The 25,895-nt window shown below is 43.1% G+C and overlaps 1 protein-coding gene across 2 annotated transcripts in view; it reads left to right on the top strand.

The window, feature by feature from the left end:
* The window catches only part of TFEC (transcription factor EC), a 94,275-nt gene extending 72,991 nt beyond the window's left edge, over positions 1-21,284 (top strand). The window contains exons 5-8 of one of the 2 annotated variants that reach the window (XM_048500763.1): positions 1,691-1,741; positions 11,164-11,239; positions 17,888-18,035; positions 20,477-21,284. In XM_048500763.1, the coding sequence (XP_048356720.1) occupies positions 1,691-1,741; positions 11,164-11,239; positions 17,888-18,035; positions 20,477-20,854 (653 nt within the window). In that variant the 3' untranslated portion in view covers positions 20,855-21,284. Of the gene's footprint in view, positions 1-1,684; positions 1,742-11,163; positions 11,240-17,887; positions 18,036-20,476 lie in introns of both variants that reach the window. The other variant, XM_048500762.1, reaches the window with a different exon arrangement.
* The last annotated feature ends 4,611 nt before the right edge of the window (positions 21,285-25,895 follow it).

Raw genomic sequence — 25,895 nt, 5'->3', positions numbered from 1 at the left:
TTCTTGTTATTGGGCAGAGGTTTTTAAGTATGATTATTAAATATATTTTAGATTATTTCAATAATTATGTTTGTTGCCCTGGGAAGCAGCTTCTTACCCATGGGTGGTATGTAATTATTTTAAATAAACAAACAAAGAAATAAATAAATAAACCAACAAACAAATAAATAAATAAATAGGAAGCAGCATCTCATGTGAGTCAACATAGGGGTTCTGATATGAATGTTAGGATGTGAATTTGTACTTTGCTTTCCTTTGGTTGCTCTTGACATAGTGATAAAGTGCTTTTATTTGACCACTATGAGACACAGCTCTGTTACACTTTTTTATTTTTTGCTGCCACTGATGATGAGTTCTTATGTTCAAGAGGACTCCCAAATATGTTTAAACTGTTTAAACAGCACATTAAAGGGATTTTCTGATCAATAAAGATTTTTCACTTATAAAAGATTGTCAGGTATGTTTTCTATTCAGATGTTAACAGAGCCATCCTAAGCAGTTACATGTTACTTACTCCACTCCAAAAAAATTGCCTCTGAATGTTGTAACTCTGCTTAGCAGTACCCTCTAACTGGGCCAAGGCTGACTAATCTTGATAGATGGAATTATATGGGTGCTTTCATCCACACTATGGGTCCTTTTAAATCCAACTTGATTTTAGTTTATTTATACCCTTAATTAAAAGCCAAAATAGACATGAAATCATCTCTCTTTCCTTGAATAATTAGCTTTTGGGCAGCATGATGTTCAAAGAGATCATTATTTAGATGTTGTCTGGACTTGAGACCTCTACCATATCTCGTGTCACTCATTATCATGTACATTCTGTCTAGATGAAGTTGGGAGATAACTTCATGATCCTCTTTGCTATGGAATAACGTTCCCATAATAAGACATGCTTAACCACTACTCTTTAGAGGTGCAATTCCTGAGCAGTGATTTTTTCTGAGTATTGCACTGCTAAAAGGCCTAATTATTTTATGATACATAGCAGATTTATACATATTTCTGGCTTCTGATCAATAGCATAAATACATTATCATCCATTAAATTTGTTCTTGGTTGCTACAAATTACTCTCTTTAAGGGTCACAATACAGCTATTCAAGAAAAATTCGTATTAATGGATTAACATTAAAAGTTACATTCAATTAAGACAAATAATTCTAACAGCCATTTAGAGTTTATCAGTATAATTGTAAGGGAACAAAGAGGGGTTATCCCTTCTCATGCAACTATTTCAAAAATTTGATTATCTTTTTCATAACGGGATGTGGAACTCAAATTCACTTTAAGTTAATTTAAGACATGTTCCTCTCCAATGTAAAGTACAACAAATTAGAATTTTTTAAACTGCAGAAGACTCTGTGTGTGTGTTTGTGTGACATGCTGTTAAGTCACTTCTGACTTATATGAATTAATGTCCTCCAAAACATCCTATCATTTACAGAATGCAGCCATAATGCAGCAAGAACAAACAAAATCCTCAGCAGTAAAGGACTGCAAAGAGCAATGATAGGAAACTGAAAAGGCATGGCACAATGATTCTTTCTCAATTTGAAAGTATCCAGAAATAAAACACTTTTAGAAAACTTCCATGTAATTAAATGGGCTCATGGTAACAATGCAAAAAATATTTGGAACTTTGACCAAAGAATGTTTCAATAGTGTTTAATTTTTGTCAGAAACAGATACACGAGCCATGGCCAAAGAGAGGCAAAAAAAGGATAACCATAATCTCAGTGAGTATGTTCTACACTTCCATTGTAACTAACTAGTGATCAGAGATTTTACAAGCTAAAACTGCTAATATTGAAGAAAGGTTGGAATGTTTCTTTTCCCAGAGAAAGCATGTTAGAATAATCCATATACACAGAGACTAGCCTGTTTCCCATTTCTGTAAATAACATCTGTCATTTAGTTTGTATGTCCACAGCATTTTGCCTTCTTTTTTGTCTACTTGTTTAAGAGCCTATTTGTCCAACTCATGGCGTGTCTTTGTTATCTGACTACCCAACCATTTTCTTTGTTGATTAACTGCTTTTCATTAATTAACAGACATTTATATTGTCTGCAATATTTTTCTCAAATTCCCTCATCCCCCACCCATACTTATAACTGTACATAGCAATCCTGATGTGTGCCTGGAGCTGAAAGTTTTCTAGTTGGATATAAGTTCTGCTTCTCACTTGTCATGAAAGCCCCTTGCTGGGATCACCATAAGTCACTGGTGATTTGGTGGCACTTAGGTACCTCAAACAAAGAATTATACATTATTGTTGCTGTGAGAGGTTTGAATGAAATTCATTTCTAGCTATTTTGTTCAATAATGTTTAAAAGAATAAATGGAAGCTTACAATAAATATTGAGGTTTGCAAGCTGAGTTTAAATATTTCAGTCCAAATGAGATAGATAATGTGCTAATTACCTCTTTCCTGCTTCCTAAAATAATTTGTCTGACATGAAAAAGCACATATATCATGACAATTTCTTCAGCATAGACTTGCCTGACATTTGAAAATTCCTGTGTTGAGTTGTCCTTTTGTGTTAGATGAGGCATGTGATGACTGGGGAAAGAGCCGTTTAAATTGTGTCATGGGCAGCCCAATCCAGAGGGGTGGGGTCGAATCCCACTCTGGAGCGGGTGGATCCCTGCACCAGCATGAGTGCCTATTCTGCCAGGGCAAGGGCAAATGCGCCAGCAGCGGGACAATCCACCCAGGTGGCCAGGCGCTGTGAGGCTCCACGGTTCCTGACCTAGAACTATCTCAGTCACCCAGGCTCACCAGCACAAAATGGTGCACTGGTATGGCCGATGGTGTTCTGGGGGGGGGGGGCGCAGGGCCAATCTTAGTCAGGTTCCAGAACCCTGTTGTCAGCAGAGCTGCTGGCAGAGATACACCATGATTTTTTTGTGGCGTATCTCTATTCTCTCATATGGTGTATTTTAAGGTGAGTTTTCCTTGTGTCTTGTTTTTAGGCTTCCCACACCACAGGAAAGCCCTATGGGGTGAGCAGGATGGTTCTGGAGTGGAGCCATCCCAGCATGCCAGCCCTGTCTGGATTGGGCTGTACGACTCGATAGAGCTGTGATTTAGAGAGCAATCCTAAACAGGTCTACTCAGAAACCTATTCAAGTCTAGTCAATGAGGCTTACTCTCAAGAAAGTGTTCATAGGATGGCACTGTTGATCTCATTGCGGGCCAAGGTGTGGGCCCTCCTGCTTGGGATACCTTAGCATAAACCATGACGAAATAAACCCATAACAACTTTCTGTGGGTAAAAATTTGGGCATAGCCAGAGGTTTTATTGACACAGAATAGAAGGAAGCAAATGGTGCAGCATGGGAGGGGTGATTCAAGCCTCTGGGCAGCCCGAGTGCTGCCCCCCAGAGTCAACCAAATTCCTCAAGCCCACCTGTTGGAGGAATTGATTGCAGTAGCAAGATTAGAGTGGAGCATTCCAGGTGGATAGTGGGCCCCTGTCTGGTGACCCTTTCCAACTGCCGCTAGGGGCGCAAGCAACCTTAGCCCCTGCTGGGCGTTCCAACCTTTGGCTTGCTCCACCTTGACCTCTTAAGGAGGTTCATAACAGGGGAGCTCCCCCAGCCTCCCCTTTCCAGGGGATCAACCACCATGCGCAACCCACCAGAGAGCCTGGGAGGGGAAAAAAACTGGCTCCTTGCTCCCGCCAAATGGTTCCTAAACTCCCAGCCAGTCACACAGCTCTGCCCTCAAGCTGTGCAGCCACAAGTCTATCCCTCATTGTGATTAATGTTTGCTGTCCTTCCTAAACAAAGCCTCAAACTTAAAGGAGATGTTATGATGTGGCATCCCAGGTACTGGACAAAACAGGTTATCATCTGACAAATCCTTGTTCTGGCCCAGTCCACCTGACATGGGTCCTCAGCTCCCCTCCAGGCACGCTGCTCCAATAAGTGTGACCAGAAAAGCATGGTTCCTGGAAACAGCCAGTGGATGGAGTCCAAGTCTGCCAAGATCATTTGAAGCAGTTGAATATGCTGCACCATTGCAATGTCGTTCTCCCCCAGTTGAATCACCAGGGGGCCGAAGGCTTCCAGCTTGTCCCGAAGGAGGGGAAGAAGGTCATGCCAGTGCATGCCTCTTTTCCCAAACCAACAGAGCCATGATGGAGGCCTAGGTCCTGGCCCCAGCCTGAGGAAGCTGCCTATCTGACTGCCCAAACCATGATGCTGTGGCCGACCACCCAAATGATATTTGTGGGATCTGAAAGAACTGACTGACAAGCAAGTTAGCCATGGTACCATGTTTTGATGCATCAGTACAATGGCCCACAATTTATTGATAAAGGTCTGGTGCTGGTGTAAATTCACGAGGTGAAGACTAGTTCATCACTGTGAAAGGCGCCAAAGAAGGCCAGGCTAAAGGCTACTTTGAATAAACAGGTTTTGAATTGTGATGTACATATCAGAGGCAGCGTGCCTGCCAGCTGGAAGAGCAAGTCCTGTGAAATGGGGCAGTGCCTGTCCTGAGAACAGGGCATGGATCTTGCCCACCTTTTGACAGCCTGTTCGGCTAAAAAGGACCCTGTTGAATCTACAAGGCCAAGGCCTTGCAGCAAAAGGATACAGCCACCAGGTGCAGGCACATGGTCTTGGCTGCACATCCTTGAAAGCAAAGGTGGCAAGATAACACAGGAAGGAAGTTTCACTGAACGTAGGCCCAGCTTGTTCTCCTTGAGACCGGTGGATATGAGGAAGGACTTAATGGCCCCTTGATATGCTTGCTGTGTTGCAGGTGTGACCGAGGGTAACACTCCTTCTGCAATTATGCTCCTGTAGAAAGGGCTCTGGGCCTGGGCATGCCCCTGGTGCCAGCTGCCAAAATCTCTCCATCTGGAAGCAGGAGGGGGCATCCACTACCCCATTGTCGACACCTGGGGTGTGCTGGGCCACCACAAACTTTCTTACTAAATGTATCACCCACTCAGAATGAGAGGATTGACAGTTGATAACCCGGACCACAGCCTGGTTATCAAACCAGAAGACAACCCTGCAGTTGGCAAACTGTTGGCACCACAGGTGGAGAGCTACCAAGATAGAAAAAAACTCTAGGAAGGTTAGGTCTTTGAAAAGGCTGGCATGCTCCCACCCTTGCGGCCATCGCTGGGTGCACCATTTTCCTCTGAAATAAACCCCAAGCTCCCAGATGCATCTGAGTGCACTTGCAGGGTGACTTTTGGGGGTCAGGTGGGCCTGCATAATGAGACCCCATTGAAATGTCAGAGGAACTCCTGCCAAACTGCCAGGACCGTTTTGATACTCCTTGTAACCTGAATGTAGTGATGGGGGTGGCAACGCCCTGAGTGGCCTGTGCCAGTCTGGCGCAAAAGGGCTGGCCTGGCAAGACCACTCAACATGCAAAATTTAGATGACCTAATAGCACCCGAATATCCTTCAGACGCACTTAGCTTTCCCACCCAACTGGCACAACAGTTCATGGAGTTTTATCGGGGGAAGACTGGATGTACCCTTTACTGTATCCAGGGTGACCCCCAGGAAAACCAGAGTGGTGGAGGGGTCTGTTTTCCAGGGGGATGCCGAGTTCAGCCACCAAAGCCTGGAAAGTGTGAAACCTGAAATGGCATTGCTGAGTGCCTGTTTGACCTATGAAAAGAAAATTATCCAAATAATGGGTAATGGGCCGTTGGCCACCCATTCTAAAAAATGAACTGAAAGCTTTGAAGGCTGCACGAGCTATAGAGCAACCCATGGGCATGGCCTTATCCACAAACCATTGTCCCTTGAATTTGATGCCCAATAAACAGAAATCATCGGGATGGATGGGAAGCAGCCAAAAAGTAGTCTGAATGTCACACTTGGCATGCAGCATCCCCTGGGCCACATGACCAAATCAGGTTGATGGCATGATCATGAGATGCATAGCACACTGAGCTCAGCTCTGGGCCAATAAAGTCATTCACAGATGATCCTCTTGGATATGAAAGGTGGTGTATGAGGCGGAAATCGTCAAGGACCTTCTTAGGCACCACACCAAGGGGGAACATCCTGAGGTTGGGCAGGGAGGAAGTGGAAAAGGGGCCCGCTATGTGGCCTGCTGGCAACTCTTTCCCCAACTTGGCTTTCAGGCATGTTGCGAGCTGATTTAAGATTATTGCAATCAGTAGGGATATGAGGGCCAGTGTATGGAATGTGGAAACCTTGTGAAAACCCTTCTAAGAGAAATTTGGCTGTGACCAGGTTGGGGTAAGAGGACAGTAAGGAAGCTAATGTGGGTAGTTTGATTGGGGTAACTGGAAGGCCACCCGAGGAGCCTGACTAAGTTTGGTTAAGAGGTGGAGGAGGCTGTGGAGGGGCCCGACCTTCCTCTGGGAGTTGGGTTGGTCGGGAGTCGGGCTCCTCAGAAAGGCTGTGACCTCTTGCTTCTAGAGCAGGTAAGCTTGGCATGAAGTCCAAGGCAAGACTCACAGGAGTGTTCAAACTTACATTTTGACCTCTGGCATTTTCCTTAGTTAAATTCCCAGTAAACCAGGTGAGAACCTTCCCCTTGAAAACTGTCCCTCTTTCTAGATGAGTAACCCTGAGGACGTGCTAAAGGCTGGATGAACATCTTCTAAACCTGATTATTTATAACATCCCAGCGGGTATCACTGCGGCAAGAGCAGCAATACCCTACAACACTCTTCATCATAGCTTATGGCCACATTGTCCAGCCCAATGATGCGGGCCCTAAACACAGCTTCCTCTTCTTCAGCCTGTGAAGGGACCTCCCTCCACTGTTCCCCTGCCCCTTGCTGAGTGAGGGCGGCTGAAGTGGCAGCAAATGGAGTGCCCCTCCCCAGTTGAAGTATTCTGGGCAAGCAGCACAAATATCTTAGCTAAACCTTGAAAAAATTGTGTGCTCATTTCTGAAATCCCAAATTAGTGACCAGCCCCTTATCGGCCGAGTTGCTGCCATCCTTGGACATGCCCTTAGATTGGGGGGGGGCACCATGGGCTTACCTAAAGGTTGCCCTTTAGAGGGGGTTGCAGAACTTGGCCATGTTGCTTTGGCCCTACCCTGAGCTGGTGCGCACAAACAACTGGCCTGAACCAGCCCCTGTCTGGCCATGCTCACCCTAGAAGTGACTGAATGGGATGTGGTGCAAGGGGCCTTCTGCTTAGAGCTGGGCCATGCTGGGGCTGAGGGCATAGCACACATTTTGAGTCCCTGTTGACCCTCACTAGGGGTTTTGCACTTGCCACACTTTTGAGGAGCCATTACAAAGGTTAAATAATAAAACTAAAAGTCCTGAGAAATGTAAGATCCTGCCGTAGTTGCTGCCTGATACTGATGAGGCTCAGATGCAATAAACTACCAACTGCACCAGACGCACAGCTGCCTGAACCAAAACTGCCTCAGCAAACTACCAATGTCCTCTAGGGAAAGCAAAGAGGGAGGGAAACAAACTTTAGAAAACTGGCACCAAAAGAGGCAGGTCACAGTGCCCACTGACCATGATGCTGCTGTTTGCCCACCACCTGGAATTGCTAACCCCTTGGGGTTGCAATTGGGACCCAGTGCTTCACCCCTCAGCCAAGGTCCTCTGCCTGCCCATCCAGCCGCGTGCCGTAAATTGGGCTGGGGTTTTAAAAAGGGGAGTGGTGGAGTAAAGTAAGGTGGGGGAAGTCTCCCGTGAACAACTGTGGCAAGAGGCAATGACTGTTCCCTAGGTGTCTCAGCTTAATTGACCAGAGGGCTGTCCCCTGCTGGTTCCTGAATGACTGCCCTCCCTGGCAAACACACAGGACCAAGGCTGAACCCTACCGTGCTGGCCCCCGTCTTTTTCGTTGTGGCCCAAATGTTATGCTGGAGCGGCTGACCCATTGCACTTCCCCCTACCCCAATCTCTACCAATGCTCAACGAGGTTCTCATGCTCTGCCATCCGCAGTGAGAGTGGGCCATGCCTAGCCCACTCTGATGACGCAATGTCCCCTGGTGCTGCAAGAGCGCCCAATCAATTCGGATCCGACTTTTGCAGGTCCTGAGGCCACCCCTCGCCCTTAACCGGGCAAAACAATGCAGCCCTTCTTGGGCCCTCCCTCCTGCAATGATGGCCATGTTTTGGTGCCATGTTAAGACCTTCTGCTATTCAAGAACTTATTGATTTATGATTGATTTATAGTTTACTTATTATGGAAATTTTACTAACATTATATTACCTGATTTGTTTTACTTACTTTATTGCTTCTTGCTGCTTCATTTGATATTTTGCCCATTTTTTACTATGATGAAAGGTTTACCAGAAAAGTGGCCAGTTTTTGTAGATAACAAGGATTTTATTACTGTACCTCCAAGTTATCCCTAATTTTAAAAAATGTCATAAATAATAAGTGATTTTTTTGTTTTTGTGCCTATTTCCACGATTTCCACAATTTCTCACTACCTCAGTAGATCCCCACTAGGCTGTTCCTGGAAGTCCACTTAACTGCAAGAATATTATTTCTGAGAGTTCAGTAGGCTACAGAAGAGAGGACTCACTGCTGTCCCCTTTTAAGAAAGGGGTTATTAATTTTTCTTAATAGAAGAGAAGAATAGTTTGGATTTATATCCCCCCTTTCTCTCCTGCAGGAGACTCAAAGGGGCTTACAATCTCCTTGCCCTTCCCCTCTTACAACAAACACCCTGTGAGGTGGGTGGGGCTGAGAGTGTTACGAGAAGCTGTGACTAGCCCAAGGTCACCCAGCTGGCATGTGTGGGAGTGCACAGGCTAATCTGAATTCCCCAGATAAGCCTCCACAGCTCAGGCGGCAGAGCTGGGAATCAAACCTGTTTCCTCCAGATTAGATACATGAGCTCTTAACCTCCTATGCCACTGCTTCTTGTGTAATTAATCCTAGCACCAACCCTATAAAGTATACCAGTATTATGTCCAGAGTGAAACTGAGAAGCTGTGGCTTACCTAACCTAACAGTACCTATGAGTTCTAAGCAATAGTGAGAGTAGATCTAGGGACGATCTGGTTTTACTTTAATTAATCTTTCTAGATGTGGACTAAACTCTTCTATTGTTGATCTGTTGGCATAATAAGAACTATTCAGGTCAGGATAGACTCTTATTATGTCAGCAAATCAACAATATCTCATCAGATCTTAGAAGCTAAGCAGGGTTATCCCCGGCTATTATTTGAAAAGAAGTAGAGTTGGTTTTTATGCCCACATTTCTTTGCCAAAAAGAGGCTCAAAACAGTTCACAATCACTTCCTTCCACCCTCAAACAGGCACCTGGTGAGATTGGTGGGACTGGGAGAGGTCTGAGAGAACTGTGACTAGCCCAAGATTACCCAGTAGGCTTCACATATAGGAGTGGGGAAACAAACCTGGTTTTTCAAATAAAAGTTCACCACTCATGTGAAGGAGTGGGGAATGAACCCTGGTTCTCCAAATCAGTCAGCTGCTCTTAACCCCTTGGTACACTCCAGAGAAAACCAGAGTCATTATGCTGAGGCAGGCAATGGAAAAGCACATTTGAATGTCTCCTGTATTGAAAGCCCTATGGGATTGCCATCAGAGGTGTATGGAAGGGAAATGGTGCACGGAGACAATTCCTTCTCTGGGCACCCTCCTGCCCCTGAGCCCTGCCCCCTGGCCTGCATGCAGGTTGGGGCATGGCCCCACCCTGAACCCTGCCCCCTTCCTGCTTTTGAAAGCTGGCTTTCAAAGCTGGCTTTTGTGCCTGCACAGAGAAGTAGCTAATGGGGAGGGGCCATGCCCCCAACCTCTGTGCAGGCCAGGGAGCGGGTTCAAACCTCTGAGCCTCCAAGCTCTGCCCCACTCCGTGCAGGCTCAAAAGCTGGAACTTTCCTTAGCTGGCTTTTGAAAACATGGGGTATGCCTCAGGGGCATGGCCCCATCCCTGAGCCCCACCCCCTGACCTTCACGGAGGCTAGCAGGGAGGTGGGGGCCGGGGCTTGGTGATGGTGTTTTGGTCACATGGCGCCCCCCCCACGTTACCAAAAGGCATGCACCCCATGTTCCCACTGCAGATACACCACTGATTCCCATAAATCAACTTTAACTGGACAGCACTCATACAAACATACACGCATACACACAAGGTAGATCTGTAAAAAGCAGGCAAAGTCTTTCTACAATTGGAAACCAGCATTGATGTTTGCAGAGCATGCTGCTATTAAAGCAGGGGCTGGTTCATTCTCAGGGAGCAGTGGTCCTTGTCTGCCCCATTGCCCACGTTCTCCAGCTTGATCTCTTAATCCAGCAAGACTTTTCCTTCCATGTTCAAACAGGGGAGGGAGGAAAAGCCAGCAACCATTAGCTACTTCTCTGTCACTAATAATTCCCCCATCCCCCAACCCAAATCTGGCCTTTTCCTCTTCAGGGTCCTTGATCACCACTGCCAGAATCATGACCACTGACCACTGGCTCATGAGGAGATTGCCGCTTCTTGCCTGCCTGGACCTTCACCTCATTGGCTAGCTTGCTATCATCCAACTTCATACAGTAGGAAAGAAAAGAACAGGTGCCTTACCATCCATCCAGCTTTCAGGGGTTAGTGGCTAGATTTCTTCCTACCTGCCCCACCCATTCAGGTAGCTCAGGAAATGCCAGAACCCATGACTCATGGTGCACCCAGGTTTGTGCACCTGCCCAGGCCATAGGGTCATAGGTTCCTGCATACCCACTCCAGTGGCTCTGTGCATTCCCAACCCAACGTACTTCCTTCCTTTTTTTCTCTGTCTAAGTAAGCTGGAATAATGTGCAAGTATCAGAACTCACAAGAAGTCTGAAAGAAAGATTCAGTACCAGTTCACAGCATTATTTTTTTTTTAAAAAAAACCCCTCGGTGTTCATAATTAGTCAAAATGTTAGCATTGAAGAGCAGAGTGGTTTACATTATCCTATTTGTTTGTTTGTTTGTTTGTTTGTTTAAATCGCTGCAATGATGTTGGAAATATCCAACACCAGATTAGACCCAAAAGTGTGTAACCCATCTGTGAAAACAATTTTGTCATTATCTTGAATAAAGAATTTTGGATGAAGTGATTCTTTGGGATGTTATAAAAAGAAAAACTAATTTGAAATAATATAGCCACAAACTGTTTCAATATATTCAGATGTATTTAATTATATTAAATTATTATCACAATCACTTGTTTTCATAGTTGAAAGAAGAAGACGATACAACATTAATTATCGAATCAAGGAGCTCGGGACACTTATCCCAAAGTGTAATGATCCGTGAGTTCAGCTATCATTTCTTTCCTTATGTCTACAACTTAAGCACATCAAAAGAGGGAAAGAATGAAAGTGATTTGCTGGATGATATTTTTGCACTGGATAGTCTGTTTCCATATTGTTTTTTCTAGTAGAAGACATCTAGAGGTAATTCTCCAAGTTTATATCTATTGACACATGGTGACTATAGCTCTACATAATTCTGTTGGTCTCCATAGTAAGACACACTAAATATTACAGCTTTGATGTGGAGAACATGCTATGGTAATACAATCAGAGATATAGATCTAGATTATTTATGGGAGGTTTGGGGGCGAGGTCACCCCCCACCTACCCCTGGGGCATGGCCACACCTTCCCAAGCCCCGCCCCCAGCCCCAGTGCTTATAACAGCAGATCTCTGAGATGGGGGACAGCAGACTCCCCTGCCCCTTCTGCCCTCCCCCGCCCCCCCCACCAGCCGGCAGCCACTTCTACCCTCCCCTCTGGGCAGAGGCATAGCAAGGGAAAATGGAGCACAGTGCAAAAATCTGAGTTTTGCACACACACCCCTCCCCAGGCGGCCGCTGTGATGCTGGAATCCACCCCCAAACAGCATCACTTTCAATGGTGTTTAAACTAGAGTGCCCAAATTCTCCTTTTAAATCCACCTTAAAGGGAGAAGTTGGGGTCCCCAGTAAAAACAACATTGAAAGTGATGCTGTTTTGAGGTGGATTATCCACCACCCTGAAACAGCATCACTTTCAATGTTTAAAGTGGGGACCTCACATTCTCCTTTAAATCCATGCTGAAGGGCGTGGATTTGAAAGGAGAATCTGGGGAAATTTGGGGGGTGCCTGCTGTCAGGGGTGCATTTATTAAACTAGCAGCACCAACTTTTCAGGGTATCTTTAGGAGACTCTCCTGATGATACCACTCAAATGTGTAGCCCCCATCTTCTATTAGCTCCCATTGGAAACAATGGGGGATGGGGCACCCCCTTTGGGAGTCCATAACTTTGGACCCCCTGAACCAAAACTCACTAAACCTGGGTAGTATCATCAAGAGATTCTCCCAAACAATCCCTGAAAGTTTGCTGCTGCTACCCTAAAAACTGCGCCCCCTGCAGGCCAAAAACCAAAAACACTAAAAATACCAAAACCCCCACAAATGGAGCGCGGAGTTTAGGACATGCAATGGGGGGGGGGGGGTTGAACCCAAGAAACCTCCCCTTACCTATGTCCTTGAATACAATGCTTTAAGTTGCTTGTGCTCTCCCTGTAAAATTGTGTGTGTATGTGTGAAGGGGGGTACATAACCTTTGCCCCACCCTATTTTTTCACTCAAAATTGTATCCTTCTGCCAAATAGGCTTTTATTTCAAGGAAATCCTAGTACAAGAAAGGGCAAACAGCAGCCCCTCACTTTTTTTTAGGGGAAGAAGTGGGAAAGGAAAGGCAGAAGCCCCTCCTTCCCTTACAACACTTTGAACTGCACATAGTAATGGATCGGTTTGTAAGGTGAGCTTCATCTGATTGTGGGTGAAGCTGAGGATTCCTGACTTGAACTATGTCACACAAGAAAGCTCCTAAGACTCACAAGAAAACTCCTAAGTCCTGGAAACAAGAAAGAAATGCAGTCCTTGTTACACCTATTAGCTGGATAATTAACACAGCAAAAGAACACAACCTATTAAAATGGAGATAACTGTTTATTCAAGAGCTAACATACTTAGTAGTGAAGAGGAGAAACATAGATCATGTCCTAACTACATCACCAGCTAAGAAAAAGTATGGAACATGTGAGAAACAATAGAATAATTGCCCAAAGATAAGCAATCTGAAGATAGATAAGGAATAACAGGAGAGAAATAGCTGCCCTCCCTAGATTACCTAACTGCCGTCTTGTTGACCCCTGCAGGATCGTTTTCTTTTCTTTGTATACCAGACATTGCCTAGTTCAACAAGGCAAAGCACAGAAAAGCTCCTCAATACACATGAGCTACAATTTATGAAGCTTTTTCTATCCTCTGCAAGCCTTCATCTTTGTTTTTTTAATATATACAGTCCTAGGGTGATACCAAATAGTTTCCTACCCAAACACCTCTTTCCTAAATGCAAATAAGGTGCCTTTATAATAAAGGCATATACTTTTCCTAGAAAGCTCATAAAAAAAAAAGAAATGCCTAATCAGGAAGTGGGGGGATTTGCCTCTCACTACTAGTAATCTAATTTAGTGGTTTTACAGAAGACAGCAAGCACATTGGATGCTGTCCTATTGCCTTGAAACTCTATTTCAGTATATCAGCTATTCAGATTTCAAGAAAGAGTTACAGATATGAATGAGTGCAATATAAACACAAGCTTTGATCCCCTGCAGGGAGATTGGCATAACTGCAGGAACATAAGAACATAAGAACAAGCCAGCTGGATCAGACCAGAGTCCATCTAGTCCAGCTCTTCTACTCGCAGTGGCCCCCCAGGTGCCTTTGGTAGCTCACCTGCAGGAGGTGAAAGCAATGGCCTTCTGCAGCTGTTGCTCCCGAGCACCTGGACTGTTAAGGCATTTGCAATCTCAGATCAAGGAGGATCAAGATTGGTAGCCATAGATCGACTTCTCCTCCATCAATCTGCCCAAGCCCTTTTTAAAGCTATCCAGGTTAGTGGCCATCACCACCTCCTGTGGCAGCATATTCCAAACACCCATCACACGTTGCGTGAAGAAGTGTTTCCTTTTATTAGTCCTAATTCTTCCCCCAGCATTTTCAATGAATGCCCCCTGGTTCTAGTATGGTGAGAAAGAGAGAAAAATTTCTCTCTGTCAACATTTTCTATCCCATGCATAATTTTATAGACTTCAATCAAATCCCCCCTCAGACGTCTCCTCTCCAAACTAAAGAGTCCCAAACGCTGCAGCCTCTCCTCATAAGGAAGGTGCTCCAGTCCCTCAATCATCCTCGTTGCCCTTCTCTGCACTTTTTCTATCTCTTCAATATCCTTTTTGAGATGCGGCGACCAGAACTGGACACAGTACTCCAAGTGCGGTCGCACCACGGCTTTATATAAGGGCATGACAATCCTTGCAGTTTTATTCTCAATTCCTTTCCTAATTATCCACAGCATAGAGTTTGCCTTTTTCACAGCTGCCATGCATTGAGTTGACATTCCCATGTATATAGGTGATGGGGGGTGGGGGGTGGCTAGAGCTGCTCAGCGGGCAGGCAAATGTGCTCCCCCCCTCACACACAAACATGGGAAGAAGATGCTGGCCTGTTATTACACAATCCCTTCCGGGGCCATGGGAAACAGGAGCCAGGGAGAGTTAAAGGCCTGGATCCAGTTCTGCCCCCAGTTCTGGGCCCTCGGAAGGGTGGGGCTGGGCCGGCCCCAACAATTCCACCTCCATATATCCTGCCCACCTGCTGAATGGACTCCTTCAAGCTTAACCAGGCGGGAGGTTGCTGGTGACCCCATTTCCCTCAACCACTTTTGTTGGGGGGTCAGGGGCTCATGTCCACAAGGTGTTTTGTGAGAGATGGAGGTGTTTTGTGAGAGATGATCCTGACATTTGTTTGGTAAATATTTTGCTGGGGGTGATTTGTGAGAGATTTACATGCTTAATACCCACTTGCACTGGCTTGGAGTTGTTTCTCAGGCCAACAACCTACCTCATAGGGTTGTTGTGATTAGGAAATTAGGAAAAGAGTTGGTGGGGAGAGAGCCACGTATGTTTTGATGGGAGTGGGAGGTGTTTTGTGAGCTGGTACAAAAAATCATTGTTTGGTCATGGTGGGGGAGGGTGGCCGCCCATACACCAGGCGGGGGAGGGGGCGCCAAACTCAGGTTTTGTCCCCGGGCGCCAGTTTGCTTAGGTATGCCCCTGGCCTGCACACATTCCAAGGCTGGGCAGTCCTTTTCTCACCTGCCTCATGATACGCCCCCAACTCCTCTGACGGCCACCCTGGGTTGGCCAGTCCAAGCACGGTTGTCTTCCCTCTCTCTGCTTCCCAGATCCTTCCCCCGAGCAGCACCTTCCACCCCCACCCCCATGGGCAGTGCCTCCATATCAGCCCCTGCAACATGGGGACAAATACTGGCCGGATTAAGGAAATGCTGGCGGATTAATATAACATCTTTAGAACGTTATAAAAAGATCCATTTGAGGATTTTGTGTTCCCACAGCACAAACAATGCCAGCCAAAATGGATCTTTTTTCTCATTTGCTGCACAAAGCTCTGGTCAGTTTCAGAGTGGTGCCCACCATTTTGTGTACTGCAGCTGATTCTCTGTGAATAGTCCCCACAGAAGTTCCTCTGCTTGCAGCCCATCCGTTTGCTATTTCGCTGTCAAAAGTAGATGAATAAAATTTGTTTAGCCTAGCAATCTCACTTATGTATAGTTTTTCCTCTTTTTTGTTTTGAGGGGAATGTTTGTAAAGCTGTGTCGTTACCAATATGTGCATATTGCAGCTTCTCTAATTGTGTTGATGCAGCTTCACAAATGTCCTTCTCATAACAAACCAATGGAAAAAGGAAAAAAAGACACGTGCATGGGATTGTTAGGCTAAACAAACTTTATTCATCTACTTTTGACAGCAAGATAGCAAATGGATGAGCTGCAAACAGAGGAAATCTCCATGGGGTTTCTCCAAGGAAAATCTGCAGAAGTGCACAAAATTGCTGGTGTGCGTGACGGAAACTAAAATAAGAGGTTTGGGCAGGAGAAATTTCCTGCCAGCTTTGCATTTTCTCAGCAAGCAGGAATTGTCTTCAATCAGGGTTGAGGGGGGAAAGAATTCTTGTTTAGTGATTTTTTAAAAAAACCTGGGTTGAGAGAAATATACTGACCTGAACTCATTTTGTGGAAGAGAGCTGTGTGAAATTCTTCCCCAAAACACTTTTTATAATGTTTTAAAGATATTATTTTTGTGCTGTGCAAAATCCAGCTCTGTAATTTAAAAGCATTAATGTTAGGTGTTCAGTTAATTTGCTGTCTAGGCTGTCATCTTTACTGTCACCATATCATGGAGCCTAAATAGTATTATGACTGTGATGCTCATGCAGATGGAACTTTGTACTTTGCTTTGACTCATTTGTAGAGCCTTCTGTGATACTTTGGATGAGACTTTTTTTCTCCCCAAAAGCTAATAAACATTTGATTGAATTAAGGATTTTTATAATGATATTGAAAACTATTGGAGAAGTACAAGTTTGCCTTGACAAACCAATTTGAATGAAATTACCAGTGAGAAACTTTAATGCCACTCTAGTAGGTCCTTCTAGAGGATAGCATTTTTCACTTCTATTGTATCAGCCTAAGATAAGCCAATCTTAGTTCTGTTACCAATGCTGCTGATATTGTCTCAGAAAGTGCCTGTTCATGTAATGCAAGAATCATCCCTAAATCCTGAACAAGATTTTGTTCCGATTACTTTAGATATCCTGAAAAGTATTACAAAATGATGAATAAAACATGAATGGCATTCTGTTCATTGCAATACAGATCCAGCTAAACTTGGAGCAGACCCAAACTGGGAACAGAGGGTATGATAAAAATACAATACCCTTCTAGCCTATTGCAGAAATTATTACACCCTAAAATGAATACACCTAACTAGATTTGTTGAGTTTATTCTGGGTGTTTTGATTAAATCCAGAAACACAGAGTCCCAGTCACCACCCCCAACTGTTCCCCAGTTCATCCATTCAATTATTCATTACATGTGGTCCACAACTCTTTTATTGATTGATTGAATGGCATATTGGTACCCTGCCTTTCCTTTTGCCTCAAATATTGCATATAATTACTGCTTACAGGCAATAATTAAAATATCAGAGATTAAAATGAAATAAAATAAGAAGCTGAAATACCTGTCCCTCCCAAAGATGCCTGCTGTTAATGCCCCATCAAAAACCCTGGAAGACAAAGAAGCCTTGTGTTGCCTTCTGAAGATTCCCAATGGTACAGTAGACTCTCACCTCTTCAGGGAGCTCATTTCATGGAGTAGGAGCCCAGGTTCTGGTATTCACTGTTGATATAATGTGCCTAAAGGAAATAAGCTGGCACACTGCATATCAAGAATGAGGTTTTGTTTTAGTTTGCATCGATCTCAATTCATAGAGGTTTTGTAATATTACATGAAATGGTTGCAAAACTCTGGTTTCTGTGTATCATCATCAGTGATGTTCAAAATTAAGTGAGGCTTTTCTTCTCAAATATGTATAAAAGCATCCTTATTAGAAAGTCTGGTAGAAAGCATAGTATATTTGAAATGATCTTAAAAAATTTAGGCTTAAATTCTTAGTAATGTATGTTTCCATGTTCATTAATGCAGAAATACTGCACATAGATTTTAATCTTAGAGTTAATAATAAAAGCAATTTTCACTAAAAATATAAAAACTGTAATAGTAGAATCATGATATTGCATTTAGCTCTCCCACAAAAAGTCACTTTATTACTTTCTTTTGACACTTATTTTCATTCTGGGATTAATTTTACTATATAAGGGCTTCTTAACTATTCTATTAAAATTTCCATTCAGAAGCAATAATATCTAAGACTGAATAATAGTCATGTAAATCATTATTTCATATTAATGTAAAAGATTTTTTACTTTTGTATGAATTTTGCTGACACACACAATTGTGAAAGGGTTATCTCTACTTTCTGCAGTGATATGCGCTGGAACAAAGGAACTATTTTAAAAGCATCAGTAGAGTATATCAAGTGGCTACAAAAAGAACAACAAAGAGTCAGAGAATTAGAACACAGGCAGAAGAAATTAGAGCAAGCGAACAGGCGACTTTCACTACGCATTCAGGTTTGTCCAGGAATATACTTATTTGGGGCAAAGTGCAGCAAATTTTATGCAGCAACATTTTTCATTTTGTCACTTCATCTGAAATATCTTTTACAGTGATGGGTTAATTTTTCTGCATGCTCACAGCATTATAATGACAGTAAAATACCAAGGCTACTAAGGGTATTCTTCATGGTAATATACATCTTTTAAAAGTACAGTATATTCCAGTATATTATACAGTATATTCAGGTATATTATACCTATACTGAAACAACAATGGAAGGGGAAAAAAGTCATTTGTTCATCAAAAACAGTATTTGGGCACTGAAAATTCCAATATACTTAAAAAAAACATCCATGACATCATGATACCTTGGGTGCATTGTGCCACATTACATTAAATTGCATATTGTCTTCTCTTGGCAGAGGGGTAGCTGGACCAGAGTGTGCCCGGTGCATACTCTGTGTTTTCTGCCCCCCCCCCCACGACGCCCTGCCCCGCCACACTTACCTTACTTCAGCCTGGAAAAACGGACTATTTCCTTCAGGCTGAAAATGGCCTGGTGGGAACTACACTTCCCATGAGACCTTGGGGCTTGCAAGATCTCCTGGGAAATGTAGTTCTTGCCAGTCCATTTTCATCCTGAAGGGAACAGGCCACTTCTCCAGCCTGCACTGGATTCAATAAGGTAAGTGGGTTGGGTGCTGCAGGGAGGGCGAGTGGGGTTCCATGGGGGGCAGGGGTGATTTTCCACCCCCCCAGGCATGAGCCCGGTGCAACACACACACACCGGGTCCCCTGGTAGCTTTGTCTCTGCCCCTTGGCTTACTATAACAGAGCACACATGATTTATAATGTGTTTAATTGGGCAAGGTATATGTCCTGCTTCTAGATAGAGTCTCAGAATTTTGGTAGATAATTAGCAGGTAGAAGAGCCAACAGAATTGTCTTATCACTTCTCATTACAGGGCACGATCCAGCCAAAGTGAGGCATTTTGTAGTCTTACTTTTTCCATTCTAATCAGAGATGCTGAGAATTTTAAAATGAACATGTTTAATATTCAAATGCACTATGATTCAATTTTTCATAACAAACTGAGCCCTCCTGATCATCTTGATTTTTTCCTCAACATTTGAAAGAGCACTAGTTTGAGCAACTTTGTACCATGCAGTAGCCACTTCTATGGCTTTCCTGCATATGTTGATTCATATGCTACAGGAGCATGCTACAAGCAGTTAATTAAAACACTTCATAATGCAGGACAAGAATCACATGGTTGCAAACAGGTCTTCCCTTAAAAAATGACTAAAGCTTTCCTGAGTTAAAGAATTGATGATTTATTCCTGATATACACAGTGTGCCTGCCTTTTCTGCTAACAAACACTAAGCATGTAATGTTATTTGGACACATAATGGGGCAAGAATACAAGTTTGTTTGTTTTAAAAAACATACACCCCTAAGAAACTGTTAACATAGAGGCATAGCTGGGCCAAACTGTGCCCGGTGCACAGTGTGTTTTTTCCGCCCCCCCATTGGCCTCCCGTGGCACCCCCCCACCCCGCCCCCATGGCACACACCACAGCCCCCCTTTCCACATTACCTACATTCCTTTTCTATTTCTAGCACTTTTTGAGGATGAAAAAAGCAGCCTCTTCACAGTTCAGGGAAAAAAACTGCCTGACGAACTATACTTCCCCGAAGACCTTGTGAGCCCCAATGTCTCCTGGGAACTGTAGTTCCTCAGGCAGTTTTTAGCTTGAACTGTAAATAGGCCGCTTTTTTCAGCCTCAAAAAGTACTAGAAAAGGAACATAGGTATGTGTGGGAAGGGGGACGGAGTGTGTGTGTGCCGTGGGGGGTACCGTGGGGGGGGGCTATGGGGTGTGTGGGGAAAAGGGGGAGGGGCTGGGGGCCGATTTTCTGCCCCCAGGCCTGCTCCCGGTGCACGACGCCTCCCCTTCCCCCCTTGGCGCTCTGCCACTGTGTTAACAACTAGCATTTGGTAAGTTGAGAAGAAGACTGGGACAGGTTAGGGGGGACTACAGTTCTCATGAGAAAATGTGAGAATGTGTATGCATGAATGGACTCATTTCTAGCCTTTGCCATTTGACAGATTATACTGTTATTGGTCACAAAGTTAAGCAAGACACAGGGAGGAACCTTGCAAATTTAAATCAAATTATATTTGTTGCAGCAAAAGTAAATAAAAGTATCCTTGCACTTGAAAGACTGACCAGTTATTATTCTAGGCTAAGCTTCCAAAGACTAGAACTCACTTTGTCATTTGTTACCATTTTATTCATCACCATCTGTGCATGGTACGTTCAGCATAGTGTCAAAATAGATTTTGGAACTATTGTTAATAAAGATATTCACATCTTTATATAGCTTACTCTGAAAAAAAAATCAAATTGCTTTCTCGAATGGTAGTCTAACTCTTTTTGTCTCAAACCACAGGAACTAGAAATTCAAGCACGAGCTCATGGCCTGCCAATTATATCTTCAGCCAGTGTTGTTGAATTAGCATCCCAAGTCACAAAACAACAGGCATTCCCAGAAGACAATTCCATCAACTATTCCCAACATCTGGCAATGGCCCACGAACAACACTCTGACCTCAGAGATGTGTCTGCAGCCTTTTCTGATCCACTGTCGCATTTTACAGATTTGTCATTCAGTGCTGCATTAAAAGAACAAAAATTAGATGACATTTTATTGAATGATACAATATCACCTTTTGGGACAGATGCACTGTTGTCTTCCGTATCTCCTGTTGCATCCAAAGGGAGCAGCCGAAGAAGTAGTTTTAGTACAGATGAGGGGGATGAGCTATAGCATGGTAAAGATTGCATCGCTGGGTTTTGTTTTACATTATTTGGTGCTAAGAAATGGGAATAGGTATTTGCATTGCTCCTCATCCCAATTTTTAAAGTCAGTATTGCTTGTTCACAGAACTTGTTGCAGAACATGTGCAACCATCATAGAACTAACACAGAATTTAAGGCACTTTGCTTAGAAGTGACTGTATTTGAAACACATTGTAGACATGGTGTTGAATCAAGCCATTTTTTCCACTGGTGAAAAAGGGAGCAGAGGGTAAAAGGTTATGCTGGGAATTATGGGACCTCCATGAACAAAAAGTATATGCAATGTGGACTGGAGAGAAGAGAGAAATTAGGTTGGATTCTGTGAAAAAGCTGTCTGGGCCCATCCAATCAACACTGATTAACTTAGAGATTAACCTTTTCTTGCTACTTTAAGGCAGTATCACATTATTTATAGAAGCTAAACTGTACCTCTGACAAGACTGTGCTGAGACCATGTTAGCTAGCATATACTAAATACAATAATAACCCTTGAATGCTACACACTCTGAAGACTGGTGTGGGTGCTTGAAGTGAGTTAAATAGAATCCTCTGGTTCATCAGGAAACAAGCTGACTATCATTCTTGACAATTGAACTCTCAGAAAAGGTCACTGATGTTTTTGAGTGAGAATGCTATGTAGTTATGTAGTGAATTGACCTGTCATAGGAAGTATCATCCTTAATTTCATGAAAAGATTTTGTAATTGAAAGTAAACAAATATGAATATGCCACATGATTTTACAATTAAGTGTCTATAATTTGAACTGTCTTTATCTTAGGCCGTTTCCGCACGGCCCCCCAGGCGCCCCCACGCCGGCAAGAATTCTGCCGGCGTGGGGGCGGAGGCCGTTCACACACAAGGAGAGGCCGGCGGATGACAGGCGGCTCCGCATGGAGCCAGCTTTCTGCCCCTCTTTTCCCCTTTTCCACTCGCCTCTGTCCCGTCATCGGCCTGCTGGCCTCCGTAGCTCTGCCCACGCGGCCCGCCGACCTCCAGGGGTCGGAGGACAGCGAGGGAGGGGCTTCGAGGCCAGCAGGCCGCATCGACAGGGACAAGGTGGAGTGGCGAAAGGGAAGGGAAACAGCTGTGTTCCCGGGCGGGTGCTGTTCACATCCGCGTGCCGCCGGGAAGACGCTTAGAGTTCCCTCAAAACAACTCCTTTAAAGGGTTGTTTTTTAGGCGGCCTGACGCCACTCCTGACGGGAGGGGAAGGACAGCTCGGGTCGGGCGCTGCTTCGCTTTCAGCAAGCGCCGCCTGTCAATGAAAACGGGTGCAGCCTGGGGGCGCGCGCTTTACCGGCCTTCCCCAGGTCACGCCGCTTTTGGCAGCCATCTTGATGAAACGGCCTTAGGAAATCTGTTGCTTCTCCAAAAGAAATTGCAAACTGTGAATCAGTGTTTTTAAAAAATTTTAAAAACAGGCAAATCAATACCCTGTCCCAGATTGTAGAATCTTAGAGTTGGAAGAGACCACAAGGGCCATCAAGTCCAACCCGCTGCAATGCAGGAACACACAATCAAAGCACTCCTGACAGATGGCCATCGAGCCTCTCTTTAAAAAACTCCAAAGAAGGAGACTCCACCACACTCCGAGGTAGTGCATTCCACTATTGAACAGCCTTACTGCCAGGAAGTTTTTCCTGATGTTTAGATGGAATCTCTTTTCCTTTGCCTTGAACCCATTACTCCTGGTCCTAGTCTCTGGAGCAGCAGAAAACAAGCTTTCTCCTCATCAACATGACATCCCTTCAAATGTCTAAACATGTCTATCATGTCACCTCTTAACCTTCTCTTCACCAAACTAAACATCCTCAGCTCCCTAAGTCTCTCCTCGTAGGGCATGGAACCCCCAGACCTTTTACCATTTTGGTTGCCATCCTCTAGATCTGTTCCAGCTTATCAATATCCTTTTTAGAACTATGGTGCCCAGAACTGTACATAATATTCCAGGTGAGGTCTACCAATGCAGAATAGAGAGGTACAATTACATACCTCAATCTTGACACTATACTCCTATCGATACAGCCCAAAATCACATTGGCTTCCTTGGCTACTGCATCACACTGCTGACTTATGTTTAGTTTGTGGTTTACTAAGACTCCCAATTCCCTTTCACATGTAGTGTTGTTAAGCCAAGTGTCACCCACCCAGTATCTTTTTTCTGCCTAAGTGTAGTATCCTACATTTATCTCTGTTGAAATTCATTTTGTTTGTTTGGCCCAACTCTCTAATCTGTCCAGGTAATTTTGAATTCTGACTCTGTCCTCTGGGGTACTAGGTACCCCTCCAAATTTGGTGTTGTCTGTAAGATTTGATTAGCACGCCCTCTATTCCATCATCCAAGTCACTGATAAAAATATTGAATAGCACTATTTAAAATACTGACTAGTCCTAGAGTGCTAGAGTACATCAGTCATTGGGCTGGGTCAGGATCCAGCACAAGTTGAAACCCTGGAACATCATGAGTGAGAGTGGTTTCAAAAATAATTGTTGTGCTATAATGTCAAGTGTCTGAATAGTGCTGTCTTCAGCAATGGGCTGTGTACCTTTGTTATTTCATTGACATTCAGCACCTCTTAAGATAAAACCTTGGGAGTCATCATATTGAGCTCTTTATAGAAAGAGAATAAATCTTACTGTTCTGGTTCATGCAGAACTTCCATGAATGGGAACATGGTAGACTTGGATTAATATTTAAATACCTGCTACAAGTGTCATTTATGGGAAATATGTCCAAAAGGCTTCTGATCCAACTTTAATAAAATCTTCGTAATAGGTGTGTGCTCTTCATATGGCCAAAACCCTAGGAAGTTCTGCTAGAATATTCATTAGTGTGAGAAGGCTGGATAATTTTTTCTCATTTTTTTCTAATAATATATATTCCAATCTCACCTTATTCCTCCAGTATACATGAACCAGTAAACTCATAATTATTTTAAAAAACAACGAATTGAAACATTGCTGTCTTGTTTAATTTATGAAATAATGTTTATTGAAGGAAAAGAGGATCCACCTGTCAGTTTTCTGGCTTGCAGTTGGATCTTGTATACAGATCCCCACTAAAATAAGTGAAAACATTATTTTTTGTCAAACAACAAGAATGCTGTTGCTTTCTAGTATAAAGGACTGAAAATAATTCAGTCACTTAATCTTAATAACAACATTGCTGTTATAATACGTCTGACTGTAATAGGGTTGTAGAGAAAATGGAGAATGTAAAATTATTGTAATTTAAAATTACATTAAGTCTTTTAGATCAATTCAGGCATTTACATTGCTATGAGACTGTAGAGTCATTTTTATAATAATTGCTATTTTTCACTCTTAATACAATCTCTTGTTTTCTAAGTAACTGTATGCAATTGAACGTGTTTTATTACAGAATGCAATCTTTATTAAAATGCTTTTAATATGGGCTGGCATTTACATTTGCTATAGGGAGTGCAAAAATAACCCAGATGTTACAAAAGCTCTTACTATAGAATAGATCCACATGAAGATGTTTAGTTCAGACTGCCACTAAGCATCACATAAAGCAAGATAGTATAATAACAGCTGCTAAGTACATCTGCAAGGATATACTAGCAGGCAAGATGCTGAACAACTGCTAAACATTATAAGACACCATGATCCACTAGCCTCCCATTATATATTTAATACAATCTTCTTCTGTCTGTTTATTCCTGCTGCTAAGACTTTGAATTATGGGAAGCATTTTCCAAATGTTGCAAAATTGCTGGCAGGCAAAGATGATAACAGTTAATTCATAAAGAAGCCCTAAAACCTTTTTTAATGTACCATATGTTCCCCAGACAGTTTAGGGAAAAAAGAATATTGTACTTTAAGATGTAAAACATTTGAGAAAGCTGATAATTAGACAACATTTTGGTGCTGTGAAGATACCCATGTTTAATAAATTTAAGTAAGGATTTGAGCTTTAGCATTTAAAATGCTTGATACCAAAAGTGCTGACTTTTCTTGAATATATTTGCTAGCTTATGTATATGAAAGGAGCCTGATCAATGATTTAACAGGAATACAGTTTAGCATGCCTCTGTAGACTTTGTTTACATTTTAAAACATGAACTTTTTTTACTTTAGAAAGCATTAAATAGACATCAGACTTATTTGCTTTTGAATTATTTCATTATAACTGTTTTAATTATTGTGTTGCAAACATTAGAAACTAATTGGTCCTCTTGCACTTAATTCAGAATTTGATTAGCCACAAATGGCAGTTTGCTTTTTGCACATGGCATTCACTTAAATTTTTAACCTGTGAGAGATTCCTTGCTTTTGAAGCGCATGAGTTTTCAGCCCCAAGCAGAATAGGTCCCTTTGAGGTTAAATAGTGGGAGAAAATTGAATCACAATATGCAGATTAAGAAACTTGGTACACTGCCTACTCAATTAGAAACAATGACACTTGTAAAAGACACCCAATCAAATTTGATGGCAGCATCATTTCTATTGACAGTCTGTTAATTAGTCACATCCCTGTGAAGTTTTGATACTAATAAGTGTCAAGACCAAAAATCTAATCAAGGAAACTACAGCAGTAAAGTATGCCATGTGATGCTGGTTAAATCACTGATATCCATCACCTTAAATATATATCAGTTTCATTAATTGGCAACTACAAGACAAATGTAGAATGCTCGGGATGGTGAGATTCTGATATAATCCACCACACTGTGGTTAAGTATATGATTCATGTAATAAGAAAAAAGTGCCTGCAGGCTATTGTTCCTAGCATGGATTAAAATTTCCATATTGCTACTCCTTATGTCAAAACACCTGGTGTCTGCAGATGCTAACATTTCGTTAAAAAGTTTCAGGAGCTGGGAAAAGTGGATTGGAAACACTGTATGTTACTCATGCGAGCATTATAATTGAATAAGAGGCTAGGTTAAGGAGAGAAAGATTGCTGGAAAAAATTGTATAGTGAACATTATGGATTCATAGGGATAAAATGTATGCTATAGGAGCCAGGGACATTTTTCACAGT

Source organism: Sphaerodactylus townsendi, linkage group LG06, assembly GCF_021028975.2.
Source record: "Sphaerodactylus townsendi isolate TG3544 linkage group LG06, MPM_Stown_v2.3, whole genome shotgun sequence".
NCBI classification, from domain to species: domain Eukaryota; kingdom Metazoa; phylum Chordata; class Lepidosauria; order Squamata; family Sphaerodactylidae; genus Sphaerodactylus; species Sphaerodactylus townsendi.
Note: the sequence above shows the minus strand (reverse complement) of the source record. Positions and strands in the feature narration are given on the sequence as shown.